This window comes from Melopsittacus undulatus, chromosome 2, assembly GCF_012275295.1.
Source record: "Melopsittacus undulatus isolate bMelUnd1 chromosome 2, bMelUnd1.mat.Z, whole genome shotgun sequence".
Lineage (NCBI taxonomy): Eukaryota > Metazoa > Chordata > Aves > Psittaciformes > Psittaculidae > Melopsittacus > Melopsittacus undulatus.
In genome coordinates this window covers 93966231-93986502 of record NC_047528.1, presented here as the reverse complement: position 1 = coordinate 93986502, position 20272 = coordinate 93966231, and the positions used below count along the sequence as shown (strand labels likewise).

At 37.9% G+C, this 20272-nt stretch overlaps 2 protein-coding genes across 5 annotated transcripts in view; both read right to left on the bottom strand.

Annotated features, from left to right (window-relative positions):
* Positions 1-437: 437 nt before the first annotated feature.
* Positions 438-9987, bottom strand: CFAP298 (cilia and flagella associated protein 298). Its single transcript, XM_005151649.3, has 8 exons — positions 9921-9987; positions 9503-9665; positions 7987-8154; positions 6404-6471; positions 4197-4355; positions 3523-3654; positions 952-1047; positions 438-864 (listed from the first exon to the last, which is right to left on the bottom strand). The coding sequence occupies exons 2-8, from the start codon at positions 9639-9641 to the stop codon at positions 754-756; spliced, it is 873 nt and encodes a 290-aa protein (XP_005151706.2). The 5' UTR covers positions 9642-9665; positions 9921-9987; the 3' UTR covers positions 438-753.
* A 269-nt stretch (positions 9988-10256) lies between these two features.
* The window catches only part of SYNJ1 (synaptojanin 1), a 64292-nt gene continuing 54276 nt past the window's right edge, over positions 10257-20272 (bottom strand). For all 4 annotated transcript variants that reach the window (XM_034073299.1, XM_034073297.1, XM_034073301.1 and 1 more), the window contains 3 exons: positions 18334-18442; positions 17393-17616; positions 10257-13211 (listed from right to left, as the gene is read on the bottom strand). In XM_034073299.1, the coding sequence (XP_033929190.1) occupies positions 12354-13211; positions 17393-17616; positions 18334-18442 (1191 nt within the window). In that variant the 3' untranslated portion in view covers positions 10257-12353. The remainder of the gene's footprint in view (positions 13212-17392; positions 17617-18333; positions 18443-20272) is intronic.

Genomic DNA, 20272 nt, shown 5'->3' with positions numbered 1-20272 from the left:
TTAAATTTTGCTTTTATTGTATCCAATTGTATCTAATCTACTTGCAAATGACACTTTTGTAAACAAATTTCTGTCCATCTTCTGTCAAAGCACCAGGGCAAACAGCTTGTTACACTGAATCAGAACAACAGGCTGGCTTCCAATGTCAATGGAAACTGAACTGAAAGAACGAAAATGAAGCATTCTCCAAGGATTTTTGTGTTATTTGTGTTTATATAAAAATACTTTTTTTTAAACAATTGTTAAGAGGTCAACTCATTTAAAAGAGATAGTTTGGAATTAGCTATTGAAATGCAAACAAGCACACAAAAGTCACTGACTTTTCCTGGACTAGCCTGGTAAACTGATTTCTTATAAAGTAAGTTACCTTCTACTGGCCACACCACCTAAAAGAAATACAAGAAGCAGGAAGAAAGTATGAAGACCACTCAAAATGATACTGAAAATCTATTGCTTATTTATTAGATATATTATCTATGAAACAGTTTAACATTTCAGTATTCAAATTCCAATTTTCTAATAAAATAGCAAACTTCAACAGGATTGATTCCATTCTTTGCAGAGACAAGGACTGCTACAGTTACACAGAAATGTAAATGCCTATTGAAAACCTATGGGTGAAACAGGCACCTGCTCCAGAAGTGACACTTTCAGCTTTTGCCAGAAGAATCCATCACATACAACATAACTCCTAATTGCAAACAAGTGTATGAACCAAACAGCTTAAAGAGGCAAAAAGGTGTCTGCAGAGCTTCATCTCGGACCCCACTTGATGTCTTTTACACCATGAAATTGCCTTTTCAAAGCATGGTTGTCTGCCCACTCTGCATTTAGAAATGAGTCGTCATCATCCTCTTCTAGTTTCTGTAAACAGAACCAGCAGTAATGAACATAACCTGAGGTTAGTGCCCACAACAGCACAGCACACATACACTAAAAAGACACTGTTACCTTCAGCTCCTCCTGCTTTCTGTGGTAGTACAGCATTATCTGTTTTTGCTCTTCGTGACTAATCAGAGGTTCACGCCCTGGAGCTCCTTGTCCTTTCTGAAAGGGAAATCATAAATTTTATTTATGATGGCAGTTGCAATACAAAAGAGAAACTGCCATGGAAAGACAGTAAAGCATTTCTCGAGACAAAAGGATTTCTCAAATCTAGTAAGGTCCTCAGGACAGGAAAATAAATGTTGAGAAACTTCTGCTGCATTCAAGTGAGAATCATTTAGAATCATTTTTTCATCTTAGTATCTGAATCATGCTGTCAATTTTGTGGACATCAATGGAGCCTGCAAACAAGACTGAGTCTATTTTACTTAAGCTTAAGGTTGTTTTAGATGGCTCGAGATGGGCCCATCCATGTTTAGCTCCCCTGCTAATACAGATTCAAGATGGCATATGACTTATTAAAAAGCAGGGAAAGAAGACAGTTACAAAACATGACAAGTAGAAGACATTTTATTTGTTACTACAAATAAAAGATTTTTTTTCCAAGCAAGTGTCCTCATGGAAGAAATGACGTGCACAGCAGAAAATAGCTGATGACAGCCACTGTCAACAACAGCAACCAGAACTGCTTGAATTGAGATGGTGAATCCTCTCTGGAACAAAAACAAGAGGTCTGAGGTGGTTTATTTTAGCCCTCCAACTCAACGATGCCAGCATGCCTTGTCAGACAGGAAACCCCCGTGCTACTCTGCATTCTCCGAAGAGGTACTAAAATTATCTAACTAAACAGTAAGACAACTTTCCTGGGAGCCCACGCTTCAATGGCTTTAAGTTGTCACACTACTTTCAGTGACCCTGATGGGAAAGAGAAAGCAATTCTGGTCTTCTACACGTTGAACACATAAATCAGTTGATTTGTCTTTGAGGAATTCTATTACAGACACCTGCAGATAGTAAGATCTGTCATAAACGTTAATGCCTTCTCTGGGCAGAAAAGCTCTCGCTAACATGGAAGTGAAATGCAGCTCCAGGATAATTCTTAGCTATGAGTAAATTCTCCCAGATATCCGACATCTGCAAAAGCAGCCTCTGAATGTGATTTTATGTATACAGAGATACACACACACAAACACAGAGAGCACCTTCTGACAAAACTCTGAAAATGAATTGAAACACCAGACACTCTTCCTCTGAGTATAGTATTCTCACCAGTGATGGAAACAACTGCACAGTTGGTATAAAATAGTTTTGTCCAAAAAACAACGAACAGTCCCAGTAACCTGGTACTAATTTTGATATTGCAAGAACATGACCACTGCATGAGACACCAGTATAGACCTAATGACTGGTTTTTGCTGAAGCATCAGGCATATAAACAGAGGAGCAGCAGCAGAACTTTGCCTCCTTTTTGCTCATTATTGCAGAGGATGAAGGGAAGCCACTGGGGAGACCTTACACCAGCCTTCCAGTACCTAAAGGATGCCTACAAGAAATCTAGAGGGACTTTTTACAAAGGCAAACAGGGATAGGACAAGGGGAAATGGTTTTAAACTGACAAAGGGTAGATTTAGATAAGATATTAGGAAGAAATTCTTTACTATGTGGATGGTGAGACACTGGAATGGGTTGCCCAGAGAAGTTGTGGCTGCCCCATCCCTGGAAATGTTCAGGGCCAGGCTGAACTGGGCTTTGAGCAACATGATCTAGTGGAAGCTGTTCCCGCCCACAGCAGGGGGGTTGGAACTGGATAAGCCTTAAGGTCCCTTCCAACTCAAACCATTCTGTGACTCTGACTCAGAGCAGTTCATAATTAATGCAGAAGGTCTCATCTACGTCACCACATCCAACAACTGGGAAATCCAATTTCTTTTTAAAAAAGTTCATCTGAAAGCTTGAATAGCACAACTGGGTGGTACAGCCCCAGCAGCGTTTTCTTCCTTCTAGCACCCAGTGAGTTCTCACTAAACTCTCTGGAAGATCATGTCCACATTTCCAAGGCAACTGAGACAGTTTTGACCTGCCATTAAGAAACTCAGGACATCACAAAACTCAGGACATCACAGGCAGGAAATGGCTGAATTACAGACACTGTCTTTCAGACACAGAACAGACTGAAACAGAGATAAGACGTATCCACACCACATATGCACAAAACATTCACTTTTTTAAAGGCCAGAATGTAACAAGAAAAAAAAAATCACAAGTATAATTAGAAAAACTGGGCAGACTGAATGACTGCATCTGTTCAGTGTTCTGCACTGACATGGAACTGAGAGCCAGCTGAGGTTTTTTCAAACTTTTCTATTGTATTTCATCTATTTTTAAATACTCTTTGCTGTACTTTGGAACAGTGCTATGGAGCAAGTAAGAGCAACTACAGTATTTAACTGACAGGCAAAGCAGCTACTAAAGAGAAATCTGGAACATAATAAATTAAAGCCTTAAAATAGATGTACAGTTTTAAGATACTCAAGTTGAAACTAACAAACCATTTTATACACCTATGGACAATTTTCTTTACAGAGAATGACAGCCAAAGGTGAGTAACTTGTAAAGAAATCTCCCAGTGATACTCACTTTCTGTATCTTGACAATGATGGTTGTTTTCTCATTTTTGCCTATATAATCAGAGAGCAACTTTGTTTCATTCAACTCCTTTCCTGCCCACCATAACTGTGCTTCTGATTCTTCTATAACCTCAAGTCCAGCCTGTGACAAATAAACAAACAAGGTGAAGTGTTGGCACGTTTTGGTTTTTTTTATGTGTGTATTTTTGTTAGGTTTTTTGTTTGTTTGTTTTCAAAACTGTAAAAATTTTCTGGAAAAATCTCTTTGGAATCCGTAAGAGAAAGGCCACTGCAATTTTACCCTATACTTCTGCTACATCCTTCTCCTCATACTAATCTACAGCATTATCCTTCATATTGCAATAGATCTTGATTGAACATAAGCACTTTGGGGAATAAATCCTCAATACTGTCATTAGAAAGAAATTACAAGCTAATTAAAAAAAGTCCTAGACTTACTTGAACTTGTAACATTTGAAATAAACTTAATTCATCTTATTTCTAGTTAAGCTATTGCTGTGCTTTTACATAAAGCTATCAGACAAAAATATATAAAATAAAATTTGTCATGCAAGTGCAAATAACCTTCATTGATTAAAATGGAGAACAGCATGGCTGTTTAATATGTTTTAATAGCATATTTAAGCCAGTCACTACATATAATACAAATACATTACTGCATACATGAGTTCCTGACAAGTCTTCTTTATCTTCCAACTCCATCCTAATTGGATCATGTGGAGGCAATCCCATTGGATACACAATCATCACAGCCCCTCGGAGCTGGTCCAATGCATCTTTCACCATCTCCATATTAACACACACATTGGCCTGAACTTGTTTCTGAAATACAGGCAAGGACCATTGGTAATTTAAAAAAAACATGCAGAAAGACTTTGCTTTGTAGTCAGTTCAAAGGTTCAACAGTAGGATATTTGATTAAAGCTAACTGCTGCACAAAGATTAGGAGTGCTAATTTCCTCCTTTGAATATTGACTTCTGAATACATCACTTCCTTTTGCCCCCTCTATACAGCTTGTTTACACTGAAGGAGATGGGTGAAGAAAAAAACAAAAAGAAAAGATATCTTCACTAAATTGTGCAGGAAGCATTTAGTAATGCCTGTGGGATACAGGCATTCAAACAAGTATGCATATTGACCACAGAAACTCGATGGGGAGTCTTTTGTTCCAAGTACTTGCCATTCATGAATATGATTCAAAACAGTAGAATTCAAGTGAAGGCTACAAATGGGGCCTAAAACTTGAGGAGTAAAAATAGAGCATATGTGAGCAGACAAGTAAAGCTGGGCGTGCTGCACAGCTTACATGGAGATCTGCAAGATCAAGTACTTGAGATCATTCCAAACGCTACTGCAACAGATAGGGGAAAAACAAGATGCAGCTGGAAGAGAAGAAATAAAGTTTTTACTTATGGATTTAACAATTTCAATATTTTAAGTAACAAGTTTTATGAAAGAGTAAGAGAACATTGCCTCCTTGTGGCAAGTACTTAGTTTACATTATTGTAAAGTGAACCTAACAAACCACTTCTCCAATAATCCTCAGCTTCATACACCAGTGAATGGTAGAAGTAATAGTTTCAGGAGTAAGTCAACATGCAGCATGGGAATTTTGCAGCTTTTTACTGTAAATGACAATATGGTATATAGTTGGAATTTAAACTCAGATTTGCAAACTGGCGACCAGACCTGCAGCTATTTTTGACTCAAGTAGTAAAACTATGTATTCATTTCCTCCCAATGAGAAGAGATGCAATGCAACAGAAAAAAAATTCCATCTGGAGAAAACCTTTATAGTCCAGAAGCTTTAATCTAAAACATCTCCCATTTTGTGTGTTTTGTATTTTTGTTGAGACTCGGAACAATTTGGCTGAAATCCTGCCTTAATTGACAAAAGGTCTGCTGCAACTCAGCTCACTGGAAGTGCTGCCAGGCACTTCTCTCCTTGCCTCCACAAGGCCTTTGGAAGCACTGAGCTGCTCACTCTAAATGACTGACCTGACACTGCTAACAAAACAGACAAGAAGGCAGATTTAAGTACAGAGGCAACACTAAAAAAATCAGTAATACTATCTATTTGCATAACTGCTTTAAAACTATTTGAAAGTTCTACACATATCAACTCCTAGAATTGTAAGGGCAGAGAGGAAAAAATTACCTGAAGATGTTAACCAAAAAAAGAAATCTGATAATAAATATTATTCAGTTGTGTTTCAAAGTCTTCCAAAAGCTGAGACACAATACAGAGCACCTACAGATTTGGTAAAGTGAAGCTGAATAGTTGAGACCACAGTCACATCAGGGCATACCCTCATGCTTATCTTTAAATACACAAACTCGCTGGGACTGAGCAGAATTCCAAGTGCTTGCAAAACCAAGGCCTAATCTAAGAGATTAGAACACATTTTTCAATTAATTATATATAAAACTCAAAAGACTATGTTAACAAGCAAAAGGTATTTTATTCCAGGAACATCACAGAATGAAGTTAATTTTTCACCAGAAAACACGACAAGCATTCACCTAAAGAATGCATCAATAGCAAATTAAGAGCGTGTGGATAAAATTAAATGCAATTTAATCACCCAATGTGGTCTTGGCTGCCAGCAACCACTTGGAGTTTAATATAGGATTCCTTAACTTGTTGAACCAGCTTGCCAAAAGCCATTAAGAAAATCATTAACAGAAATGTCAGGTTTTATTACACTATTCACATCACTACGTATTATTACTCAAAAATTATCAGCCCTTGCACTGAAGAAAGTCTGTTTTTAATTAGGCTGCCCAACTACATAGCATCCATTAAGAAAGCCCCACATTCCACCATTAAGAAAGTTCCACATTCCACATGTTACTTCAGGAAACTTACCCTAGAGATTAATGCCTTGGCTTCCTCTATTGTCTTCTTTATAACTTGCTGCATTTTTTCATTCGGAGCTAAAAATAAGAGACATATTTAACAGACCACACTTAGTATGAAGAAACCAAGTAAATGGCCTGTCCAGGTTTGTTCTACTCTAAGCAAATGAACCATCATTAAATCTCAAAGCAAGAGAGATGCTACTAAGTTGCAATCTACTTAATACTTTGATAGTTCATTGCTGTATTTCTTACTAATTTAAAACAGTATTTCTCATGGGAGAGCCAAACTTACATTTCCACAAAGAAATCTGGCTGGTATTTGGAACTTCATTTGGGACAAAAGTATCGAGTAGAAAGCCATAGCTACAATCTCATGCTCCACACAACCAAAACCAAGAATCTCTTTTCCATGCTGTACTTACAAATATTGTGGGCTGTACTGACAAATGTGCTTTAACTGAGGACAACAGCTTGGGAGTTTTCTGATTTTTTTCAATTTTTTCTAATTAAAATTTCAACCTGACGTAAAATGCAGTTTGGAAATATAATGTGCATTTCATATCATAGTTACCTATTTTAATTATTAAAAGCATCTCCTCAAATACAAAAAAGGCCAATTAAGTCATACCCATTCACAGCTGAACACTTAAATACATCATTTGATGGTATTTAGTTTGGTCCACATTTACACACTGTTCAACATTATAACTTTGTTAATATTACAAAGTTGTCCTTCCACTAACAAATAAATGACAGAGTACAACTACAAGTGCCACTGTCCTTACATTAAAATTGATGCAAACTTTCACTGTAAGGCCTGACACAGCTAACAATCATGCTTTGTCTGCATGCCTATGTACAAGATATTGGCTATTTCTGAGAACACAGGAGGGAAAATGTCTAGCTATAAAATAAACTCTTATGTTCAGCAAAGGCTTAAATATGGCTGGGCAGCGTGTGGTGATAGAACTACTGCCCCCCAGATAAGACATTTGGAGTAAACTAAAGGGCTGCTGACCCCACAAGGGCTATTGGGGTGTCTGGAATACAGGGACAGACACCACAAAATCAGAAAAACAACCTGCCAATATATCTCAGAATCTCTACATTTACAATCAATAAATGAAACAGTCAAAGTTGCTTCTAATAACTGTTTACTCTTTGAAGTTTGCTTCCAAGTGCTACAGTCACAAAATTAGACAGCATATGTGCTAAAGAGATACACTACTATTTAGGCTTTTAAATCAACATTACACCAGGTCCTAACCCAAGACAGAAGACTTATGTAAGTAACTGACAGTTTAGCTAATCTATTGTGGAAACAGGCTCCTGAAATAGCTGCCACTTAACAAATTTACAACTGCCTTTAATATAGTTTCTTTATAGGATGATTTTTATAATTAGCAAATGAACATGAGCTGGCTAACATGCTGGCCTGAAATCAAATCTATACTTAGCACCTACTCAGTTTTTAATTCTTCCAGGACAGTGAGGTAAACGAGAAAGATCCCAAATTGCAGATTTTATGTTCCTCGCTATGTTATAAGTTATCTGTGTCTACAGGAAAAGAAACATTTACATTTGATTTACCATGTCCATTTCTTCGCCCAATTTCATCCTTCTTAAAGACACTTCCACCACTTGGTACACACTTTTCTGCCCACTCATCCTTTAACTTCAGTTCTTCAATTTGCTCATCTGTCAGTCCTTGCATATTATAAGGTAAGTAAATACCATGTTCTGCCAGCTCCTCCATCTCTTTAAAGCATTCAGAGAACAAGATTTAAAAAATGTGTTATTGAAACATACCAGTTACAAAAGCTTCTCACATTATGCACTTCCAGGCAAACCGTACTCTTAGCCTTCAGTTTTTAAAGAGCTAAGTATATGGCATAAAGAGTAAGGTATATAAATATATATGCATAGACATATATGCTGCAATTACAGTCACATTTCACACACACATGAAACAACATAACAAATGACAGTGCAGGTATACAGATCTATGTGACATTTAATGGCCATAAACTTTTTGGCATTTCCTTAATCAGCTTTAGCTAACAGCTTTTTTTAAGTACTTTTGGGAAAGCAAGTTTTTTTTAAATGGGAAAAACATTTTATTGTTATACAGTAATTAACTTCTTTTCAGTTGAAAAAATATGTGAGTGGGCTACCTATAGGTTTGCCCATGAGGACTACTAAAATAGGCGTCCTGGTTTCAGCTGGGGTAACATTAACTTTCTTCCTAGTAGGTGGTGCAGTACTGTGGTTTGGATTTAGTCTGAGAACAGTGCTGATACACACTGAAGCTCTAGCTGTTGCTAGGTAATGCTCAGTCCATGAGGACTTTTTAGTCTCATGCTCTGCCAGTGAGGAAAGGCACAGGAAGCAAGGAGGAAGCACACAGGACACCTGACCCAAACTAGCCAAAGGGATATTCCACACCACAGCACATCATGCCCAGTATATAAACTGGGGGCAGTTACCTAGAGGGAGAAGATTGCTGCTTGGGTTGGGCTGGGTACCGATTGTCAGGTGGTAATTGTATAGTGCATCACTTGAGTTTATTGATCTTTTTTTTTCCACCTTCCCCTTGTAGTTTTATATATTCTTCCTTTATCATCATTATTATTATTATACTGTACCTTAGTTACTGGACCGTTCTTATCTCAACTTGTGGGATTTACATTCTTTCGATTCTCATTCCCATCCCGCCTGGAGGGGGGAAGTGTGAAGGGGAGGAGAGCCAGCAGCTGCACGGTACTTAGTGGCTGGCTAGGTCTAAACCACGACGCTAGGACAAGGTGTCAATTTACACATGTCTTAGCATTTCTGGTGGGTTGTTTGCATTCTCAATAATTCAGGGGAGTTTGGTTTATCTGCCGCTAAACTGGGATTTCATATGCATTTCTTAACTGCGCAAAGCACTTGAGGACGCACCGGAGGTGGCCCCTCAGCCCCCTGCCCGGCAGCCAGCGGGGAACCAACACCGGCAGACGGAGCAGCGCCCGAGCCGAGGGCAGCGAGCCCACCTCTGCGTGTGAGGGGTGGGGGTCGGGAGAGAGAGGAGATCGGCTGCCGGTGGGCGGAGGCCTGCATTCGGTACCTGAGCAGAGCCGCTGCACCTTCAACCTGCCATTGTAGATGCGGGCGACGAGAGGCGCCAAGTCGGAGAGGCGGGCGCTACCGGACACTTGAAGCAGGAACTGGCTCTCGTCGCCGCGCTTCACGTGCAGCCGCACCATGGCGGAACTGAGACCGCCCGGAGCCTACGAGGGGAGAGGAGGGCACCGTTAGAGGCCGTCGCAGCCACGCCCACCAGAGCAACGCATCCGCGTCCCTGGATACCAGCGGCGGGCGGGCAGCGCGGTGGGAAAGGCTGCTCTCGGCGCTCCCCAGCCGCCTCCCTTCTTCCCGTCCTTCTTTTCTCCCTCTTTCCCCTCCCTCTCTCCCTCCCTTTCTTTCTTTCTTTTTCTCCCTCTCTCTCCCTTCTTTCCTTCCTCTCTCCCTCCCTCCACTCGCACCCGCCCGAGCGCCGACCGGAGTCCAGAGCAACCGTAGCGCGCACAGTGCGCCTGCCCTGCCCGTCGGCTCTTCCGCTTCCGGCCCTCCCGCTGCCGTCATCACAGTAGCTTAAAGGGCCCGTGCCACCGTCCCAGCGCCAACTGGGAGCACGGGGAGCCGCGGTGCAGCAGCGTCTCCGGCACAGAGAGCGGAAGCCAATCCCACAGGGGCAGTATATGGGGTCGGTGCTGTGCTGCAGCGCAACAGCTCCGGGATAGGGCCAGCCGTGGGTACTGGGTGCCACAAGCCGTTACACTGCACAGTGATTCACCCCAGGGAACACAGAACCCATGGAAACGTGTGGAGCGTCTCTAATTTTAATTCTCATTATCTTCAGAACTCCTGCTAGTAATTATTGTCGTTAATACACGTTACAGTGGTTAGCTATATATATATATACACACACTATATTTCTGGAGATTTCCGGTGATGTTGGCAGTACATCGCTGTCAGTCTCCATAATCCTGTAAGGTGTAGAGGTGCTGTATACCAGGTACAGTTTAGCCAGTAGTTTGTAATCACTGTAATTAAATACTCAACGAAGAACATACTTATCACGTTAACTCCCACTAGCAAAAGTTTCCCCCAAAATTGTTTTGAAATAATGTAAGAATATACCAAAACACCAATCACACAGATGTTTATAGCAACAGTTTAAAACAAGGGAATTCACGCACTGAAGCACACAAAGAGTATAATACCACTGCTGTGTAAAATGTACAAGTGCTGTTTAATGGCCTGAACAGATACAAAGCGCAATAGAAAACTCACTATCCTTTACCCAACTGCAGCTCATGGCCAACCATACACTGTTTAAAGGAAGAGTGGATTATTTTGTAAATAACCTTTTGACAGCATTTTAAAAAAGTACTAACACTGTGCGTTTTGCTACTGTAAAAATAACGCTAGTGTGTTGTGTTTCAGTTCCTGGTTTTGCAGAACCAGCAGTTTGTTCACAATTAAGCCAAGGCATGTAGGGATATATTTGCAGTCCCCCAAAAATGACAACAGCGTGACACGTTCAGCTTTGGATAAAAGTAGGCAGTTGTGTATACCAAGTTCTGTCCTAAGACACTACGAATTGCAAGGAGAACTGCAGGGTTTTTATAGCACACATAAATGGAGCTAAGGAAATCGGTTATTTCAAATTGCCTCAGGATAACAACATGCCATATTTTATGTAATCTCATTTGAGCTTTAGAAAAACATAAAAGCACAAAGAGTTATGTTTATATAGCATAGCATGTAGAATGGTGACTAAGTCTTCACTAGCCTCGAAGCAGCACCACACTGCCAATGGTCCCTGTCACTGAGTGAGGAAGTCACTCATTCAGTTTTAACTGCAGAAGTGATGGAATGATATTGTTCAGAGAACTACTGTTCTCCTTGTTTTCTTTGAAAGTACAATTTTACAAATACAGCAGTCAGTCTTGTGGATGGGGAGGATGCTGAGGAGAGAACCCCATCACACAAGATGACTATCTCCTCTGCTGTTATAACATGGCTGCTGATTCCTTTGCTGAGGGCTTTCTATAGGACCCTTCTAAATGTGCAGAAGAGCAGAGCGGGACAAGCCAACTCCAATATGTTGTCTGCAACTGATAAAGACTACTTTTTTTCTCAAAACCCAAGGGGAATTTTCTTCCCAGAGGTTGAGGGAAAACTTCTTGTATCCGTTGTTTCCAATCTGGCAGGGGGGAGGGAAGCATCTTGAAAATAAGTGGATGATATGGAACAGTTATTCTGAAGTAATGCTAGTGAGTATATGTCACAGTAAGATTTAATAGCTGAAATATACTGACACAGAAAATTAAAATATTGAATATATTAATAAGCAAAGTTTTGTTTGAAATTAAACTATTTTTGTTGTGCCTCACATTCAAATATATGCCTTACAAATATCCACAGCCTCTGTTATAAATTAAACAACTTCTAAACAATACTTGTCAACATTCAAATCTCAATAAACTTTGGCAGCTCTTTGGTAAATATCAATTTATAAATATCAATTAACAAAACAGTAAAAAGGGAATAGGGAGGCTACCAGCAAGGAGCCTCTTTCCTAGAAATTCCACAAAGAGGAACACAAATGGGAGGGCTCCCTAAGCAAAAAACATTTTCAAGATTGCTATATTTTAATGAGATTAGTAGCTCATCCCTCTTTTCTCTGTCTATTCAAACACTATTGGGATTTTAATACATTTCAGACAATTTTTTGTGCTCTACCATATATACATATTCAAAATCTATACACAAACAATAGTGGCTGTTTACGAGCAGAGTTACGTTTCAGTGCATTTGACATAATTATTGCACACAGAATAATCTCAAATGCCCAATTATTCTACTGGATAAATGTAGCAACAAATATAACCTCTTATATATTTGAACATCTATCTTTCTGTAAAATCTTGTGTTGGTGACACCTTAGGTGCCAAGGAAGTGAAAGGATCTGCAGGGGATCTGTTGCTGGTTACTCTTGATGGTATGGGAGGTGCAGGTGGTCTTCTTGCTGGCATTGTATAGAAGCAATCAGTCAAACTTCTATTCCAGTCATTATCAAAGTTAAAGTCTGAACCAAGAAAAGTATTTTGTTCAGTGCCCAGCAAATCTGGAGATCCATCTGACTTCCTGGAGCTGATTTGCTTAATATCTGGAACACTTTTAGATGGCTTTAGCTTTACCTTGAAATTATCATCATCATCATCATCAAATGTTACCCATCCTTTTGGCTGTACATTTTTTACCATGACAGATTTACCTGGCAAGCAAAAAGTGTTTTCAGATGCATCCACAGAAAATACAGGCTTGCCTGTATTACAACTGAGAGGATTTAGAGAAGGGAAAGGATTGCAAGTGGCACGTTCTTCTAGTAAATGTGAAGTTATTTCAGACTCTTGTGTATCTGTTCTAAATGGGTTTCCAGCATTAGGAGTTCTTTCAGTGAATGGGTTTGTGCAGTTCAGTCCAGTAATAAATGGATTTGGAGAGCTGCGCTTATGTTCCTGTGATGTGTTAAAGGTTGGAATAGGAGGCATCGCTGGCATGCAATTTAAAGTATTCAAAGTATCAGCATTTCTTTGTGTTGCTGAAGGCAACTGCATTAACTCCTTCGGGTTCAAAGTTGGAACAGGTGATTTTCGGACAGATGTCTGCATCTTTGACACAAGCAGCTTAAACGACAAATCTTCAAAAGGGTCACTGTTTAACTGTGTTTCAAGTTTAGTGCCGTACGCTCCATTTGTTTTAATCTGGAAAGAAAACAAGGTGCTTAGTAATCATGTGGTTGTCTATCTTGAGGTTATTACTAACCCCCATTTCTCACTCTTCTATGAGAAGAAAAGAAGCTCTTGGGCTCTACCTGAAACTTCAATACAATTTGGTTGTAACTTGCCCAATGCACTTGCAGTATAATTGCTTCTTTTCTGGAGAACAATAACCCTTAACTCCTTCTCTGAAGAAAAGCCTTCTAGTTGCTAAACACATTTTTCCCCTTTGTTGGTTGATGCAGCTCGAATCTACTTCATGCACGTCAGAATCCTAGCCAAAAGCACCAGTGAACATTGTATAATAAAATGTTTAAGAAACTTAGGAAATTATATTGTATTCTAAACAAGTGATAACCCAGCACAAATACGAAATAAAAAGCTCTAAGTTTCATTGTTTGTGAGTTTATAACACTGATGTTACAAGCAATATTTAAGCATCACAATGAAAGGAAAAATTAGTGTTATTAGTATATGCACTTCAAACATTTCTATGTAGACATACACCTCTGTAGGCATCTCCAGCACTTCTTGACATGTGAAGGTACTATCATCAGTTTGTATTACTTTAAAACGGCAAGTTATCATTGTTTAGAATAATATCAAATGGAGAAGACAGTTTTCCCCACAAAACTGTTAATGTTTTAAAACAAAATATCCCCACTTTTATAAATTTATTCAAACAACAATGCAACTTTAATACCTTGTAAGAACTGTCCAGAACGGTACACTATCTATACTATCTTGCTCAAGTCATCAAACTCACAGAACAGAGTTTGGAGCTCCCCCTTATTTAATGAATGCAAAGAATTAGGCTTAAGTTAACACAGCTTCTGAGAAGTCAAATTTCACAAACTTGTCATTTTAACACATCATCTTAATATACCCAAACAGTTTGGATATTTAGCATAAAAATTCTGTTAACTCATGTTCTGTTGAACTAGTATGCTAGCTAAAATTATCACTAAAATACAATATTACAGCCTAACCTCAATCTCTAAGCATCTTGTTTTAACTGCATTTATTGTGAACAGTTTGAAGCGTGTCTCCACCTATCCTCTGCCTAGGCAGCTATGCAAAATCAGTCTAGAGGCTTCAGAGACTCTTGGGAATAATAAGAATATTGTATGTTTTCCCCAATATATCCAGCATAGCAATTTCCTTTAAAAAAATTGCAATTGCAGCTTGAATTGGCTGGCAAGAGAAAAGAAGTATGCTGGCAAAAATGCAATTTCTCTGGTGGTGGTTCTTTTGAAACAACAACATTGGTTACATGCATCCTTGGCACTACTACATCAGAGAGTTTCTAAAATAGATGAGGTCTAATGTTACCAAACCATAAATACAGTAGTTCAATATTGTGATTTTCCTATGTATATAGGAAGCATTTCAGAAAGCAATGTTAAAACAAAGGCATCAAGTAACTGAGGGGGGAAGTGTGAAAAACTGAACTGTAGAAATAATATAAATAGAATGCAGCTTGGCATCAGCTGGTTAAATCCTGTGTTCATTAACTATGTGATCAAAAAGTACAAGATCCCAAAGAGACTATGAATCCCAACTGTTCTTTACTGTAAGTAAAAAAATTGCAGAATTCTGAATAATTCTGAAACCAAATAATTTTAAAACTGTAGCAGACAGTGTATGTTTACTTTGGGTAATAGTAAACTACCCTTTGAGGTACGTGAAATATGGGGTTTATTTTGAAAATACTTTGGCAGTGCAATTGCACCAGGATTTATTTGTATTAAAGAGAAATATTATCTCCAACACCTACTCATTTTTTTCCAAATAGTATGAGACCAGGAGATTTGGCAGTGGCTAAGCAACATACGTGAGGTTCCAGTAGTTTCATAAAAGATGAAGCAAAATATTTGCTACGGTACTAATAAATATAGTTAACAGTATCAATTTGAACTGCATTATGAAAGGAAAAAGCAAACTATGGTATGACAGTCAATTCATTAATGTGGACAGGTGATTTTTTACATGGATGAGACCACAGATGTATGAAAACAAGATTCATACATCTTTTCTGCTTGAATAGATGGAGAGACCACATACAAGATTGGTAAATAGTCAGATACCTGTTACCCTGATGGTTGCTCCTGCTTGTGAAAGAGAAACAGACATTAAAGGAAAGAATATTAGGAAGAAAATCCAAGTAACAAAGCAACCTCATGTTAAAAATACTTTTAAGTTTTCACAAAGCCATTTTTTGAGATATGAATACAAACCAAAAATACGTATTACACACTATACTAGATTTTAAATCTCTGTTGTATTCTACTATAAGACTTACAAGCTCTACTATTAAGAATCAAAAAAAAAACTAGCTCAAGCCAAATCTGATATTATTTCCATACAGACATTCATTGTGCAGCTGATTGTGATATTTTCTGACTATTGGTTTTCTAATTCTAACTATCTATTAACATGAAAAGCATTGAAGCCCTCATTCTGGAAACTGTGTTGGTATAATCATTCATCTATAGTAACAGTTCTTCAATTGAGGCTGAAAAAAAGTAATACTTCTAATTGAATAAAACTCCAAAATCTCCTTAATTTACAATACGTAAAATCTATAAGAAAAGGAAAAGAGAAGGAAAAAAACCCCCAAAACACACACCAGAGACAAAGCAGCTCAAAGTGGGCTTTCCTTGTGATTGCACAGCTGGTATTAATCAAAGAAATCTGATTGTGGACAAAATTACAGCTGCCTGCGCTAGTCTTAAATTGTTAACAATATAACCATGGCATTACACAGCTCAAACACCTGTTTTCAGTGTTCTTAAGCCTACTTTTGATTGCTGTGTGTAGATACAAATTAATTCTCATAGTAGTTTTGAAACAACTGCTTGCACCCCTTTTACAATATGATTAATGGTAAAACTACATTTAGAAGGTGTGAGACTTTCAAAAGTGACACAACGCAATCTGTTTCTATTCACAAAATTGTCATGTTCTCAAATATCGTATGCATCCATGTATATTCTCTCCTGGTAACACTTCATACTTTCCAGCAGACTACAGAAAGTCCTAATATTCTACCTGTATATTAAAATATATCCTCTGTTTTTTTGGCCTAGGTTTCCAAAATGAAAAAAAGTTAACAGGCAGAGAAAGGCTCTGCATAAAGGAAGATATTTTAAGGATTTTTCAACTAGAATTCAAAATCAACTCCCTGAGGAATGAATTTGGCTGTACAAAATAGGCATTAGATAACTTCTTCAGTGAAAGTGGGCTTCAGATGTAGAGATAAAGTAAAATCTAAAATACTGGTTCAAGCCTATGCAGTTATAAATATCCACAGCTGAGCAGCTTTTTAAAATAAATAAATAAAATAAAACAAACCCCTGAACACCTGAAAACAAAGCCACAAATCTACTTATGGTCAGAAGTGGGCATATACCAATCAGCTTCTATAGATTTGTGCTTTTATTCAAGTAGCATGTTATCTGATCTAGCACCTGACACTCTGAAAGCTAACAGCACTCGTCTTTGGTGAAGTTTAGCCTCATGTATATATAAACAACACTGAAAACCTACTTCTGTGTTTTTTAAGCAGTAGTTTCTTGTTTTCTTTAGTTGTATTTTTTTAATAACATTCTAAATGGTCTCACAGAACAGAATATTAATGTTTCTGTATTCAATCTCCATATTATTTTGATATGTTTCTGTATTTTAATTGACACTGGGAAATGTGGAGAAGTGTATTTCTATTAAGTACCTATCAGTATCATCTTCTTGCAGTCAGTTATCAACATAAAGCACCACATCATGCAATCTATAAAGCTTACTTTATAATGAAGACCTGTATTAGCTAGTTACTATCTTGTTTGTCATGCACGTGTCATTATAAAATTACATTTGTCATATTGAATTTTTTCCCATACAAATGACAACACAATTTTAAGAACAAGATGTCCATAATTTGTAAGAAATCTTAAGTTAGATGTTTAGTATTTAAGATTATAGTTATTCATAGACAATAAGCAATTAAGTAATATGCTACTTGAGCCTGATGATCTTTGAATCCAATCTTTTGATCTTTATTTTTTTTTGTTTGCTTGCTTTAGGAGTTTCTCACAAATCTACGGCATTCCATGCAAGCTATGTTAATTTACATAATGAGAAAACATATATACAAGGGTTTGTTTACGTACTTGCTGCTGTGAAGGAGCAGATTCAGAAGGCAAACTTTGAGATGATCGGCTACGAGGAGGTGGTTGTGGGGGTTCCAGACTCTGTGGGGCACTTGTCTGAGGTGGATGTGATGACACAGGTATCAGAGGCTCCTGCATTTTTAGTGCAGGAGGTGTCTGAGTGGTCGTGGGCTGAGCAGGTCCAGCAGCCTGAGGCTTTAGTGGTTCAGGAAGCACCGGTGAGCCTGCAGGTATATTTGCAGTGGTGTTTATTGTAAAGAATTGTGAGAGTAATCTTTAGAATGGCATGAATGAGAACATGTGGAAGAACCAGACAGAACTGCAGAAGAAGGGGCTGCAAGAACAGCAGGTATTCATGGCAACTAGATTAGAAGTCATCAAAAGCTCAGCATTGACGATTATTACCATACTATTCAAAATGATTACTATAGATACAAAACAGAACCAGAAGACATGTCATCCTTAAATGTACTTCAGATGTATTTAAAAGTATTTTGGAAGTCATTATTATAAAATGCGTATTTTGATATTAATACAATTTAAAAACTCATTAAATTTTTGGAAGTCACTTTGAGATTCAAACATAAACACTATTCCAAATATTATGATTATAGAGCAAGTGCAGAGAATGGTTCAGTAATCAACACACATGACAGAACACACCAGTGTGCTCAGACCAAAACACAGCAATGTGATCAAAGTTTCTCATGATAGCATGAAATCTATGGATCTAGATCTCACCTGAGTGCTGCCTGTTATCTAATGAGGGTTTACAATACTTGTAGATAATTAACAGAAACTCTCAAACTTCTCACTATATTTTGGAATCTTAATTTATTGTGAAGGAAAAAGACATCTGTTGTAAACAAAGCATTTAAACCAGAGACAGTACCTCTTAACTGAATAGTGACCTTCATATTTAACTTCTAAGGTAAACTTACCCCTTGGTGGTTCAGCTGGTTTGGTCTGAGTTTCGGGTGCTGGTCTTCCCCCAGAGGGACGGGCATGGCTTTGTGGTGCACTAATAACTCCAGCTCGAGGTGGAATAGTCTGACATAATAATTGGTAAAAAGAAAGTATTTTAGTTCTACTTTGACTCTGTATTCATCTGCTGCTAGATGATTCAGGATAATTAGGATTCTGTGAAAAATAGATTTTTTGATAACAGTTGCTGAATTAATTTTTTATGCACATATAAAAGCAAAGAATGTACTCTCAAAACATTATGAGGGTTAATTCAAAGCAAAGGATTTTTACAACAGTCTTCAATTTTATATAAATATTTACCTGTGCAACAATGTTAGAGACACTTATTATTTTGATAGTAGTAGTAAGTTAGTTTTACCTAAGTCTGTGAATTGTAAGCAATAAAAACAACAGCAGCAACTACTTTATTTGGAGATCACCTAAGGACACATTGATAACCCACTATCAATGCAGACCGCAGATGCCATCTACCTTTTAGGCTCTCATTATAGCCTGCTATTCGCAAAGAGCAGCTTTGTCAATTTTACAAAGATAAGTATAAAAGACCATGGTTAGTTCTTTCTTCTGAAACTGCAAGGCAGTTACTTCTTTTCCCCAGCAAACAGTATTAACGAAACATACATTCTGCCTCATCTGAAGGCTGTAGTCTTCCCAAACTTGTTGGAATAGAAGCTAATAGGCTGGGAACAGAATTGCTCCCACAAAACAACATTAAAAAGTCTACATCAGTATTTAAAGAAAAATAGGAACCTCTTCCAGATTACATATAAAGCCACATGGATTACAAACATCACACTTGAAAGCTGAATGTAAAGCATTAATAAAAATGCTAGAATGCAGGAAAAAAATCAAAAACATGAGACAAGATAGTTTGTAAGATTTGTTTCCTTGCAAGTTTTGTGTACTTGATGTATTCTAACAAAATCCAAGCAAGAGTAGAAGCTCTAGAAATATTTTTTACAGTAAACCCCATTGCACAACTCTCTACACAAATGTGATTTAAAAAACAAGCAATGAAACTTCTCCCCTAAAAAAAAAGTATCATCCTTGATCTTACTTTTACTAGTGTATGTACTCTGCAAAGACACTGCATAGCATCTGATTCATTATGCTTGGCTCAGTCGATGTAACAACTTTCTAAATGCTTTAAACCACCTAACCTCTGAAATTTCTGTCTTCCCTTTTATTGACAAGATGCAATATGTCATTCTTTGAATGTTCTGAAAGTAGGCAGAAGGATCACAGGATTAAATACAAAAACAAAAAGACATCAGAAAGGAACAGAAGAGAAGCAGAAAGGAAGCCCAAAGAATCCTCAGGACCATGCAGTGGCCATGGCTACTGTCCCTGTCCTGAAATCCTTCAAATGAGCTACCACTCGAAGAAACACCGGAGAAAAAGGAAAGAAGAAGGCATTTTACATGTCTGGGAAAATAGAAAAAATGTGGAAAGATCAAGAACTGTTCACTGTGAGAATCAATCTGAGGAAAACTAATCGGCAAAAAGTGACTGCAGTGGTGGCTTTCAACAGTACTTTTCAGTGGTTTCAATACTGTACAATAGTACAATAGAAATGGCAATACGAGTAAGGTACAACTCTTTCAAGCTCTACAAAATCTATGATAACCCTGCCCAGCTTGCATTGTTCTTTTGTTTCTTGCTCATTTAGAATGTGGAAAAGGACATTAAAACCTTTGATAGCACAAATATGTATGGATTCAACTTAAACCCTTAAACTCTGCTTGCATCTCTCCTCCCCTAATTACGAAAGAGCCAACTTTTGCTACTTTTGACATTACGGCCTTTATAAAAAATAATTTTTAAAACAAGGTACAAAATTCCATTACACATCAACAAATCAGCAATATAATACCTTAACTGCCTATATAATGC

Coding starts and splice junctions, on each gene's coding strand:
- CFAP298 (XM_005151649.3), bottom strand. CDS start 9,641: ATGGTGCGGCTGCACGTGAAGCGCGGCGACGAGAGCCAGTTCCTGCTT. Junction 8,155..9,502: donor GGTGCAGCGGCTCTGCTCAG/GTACCGAATGCA, acceptor AATGCTTTAAAG/AGATGGAGGAGCTGGCAGAA. Junction 1,048..3,522: donor TCATTGTCAAGATACAGAAA/GTGAGTATCACT, acceptor TTTCCCTTTCAG/AAAGGACAAGGAGCTCCAGG.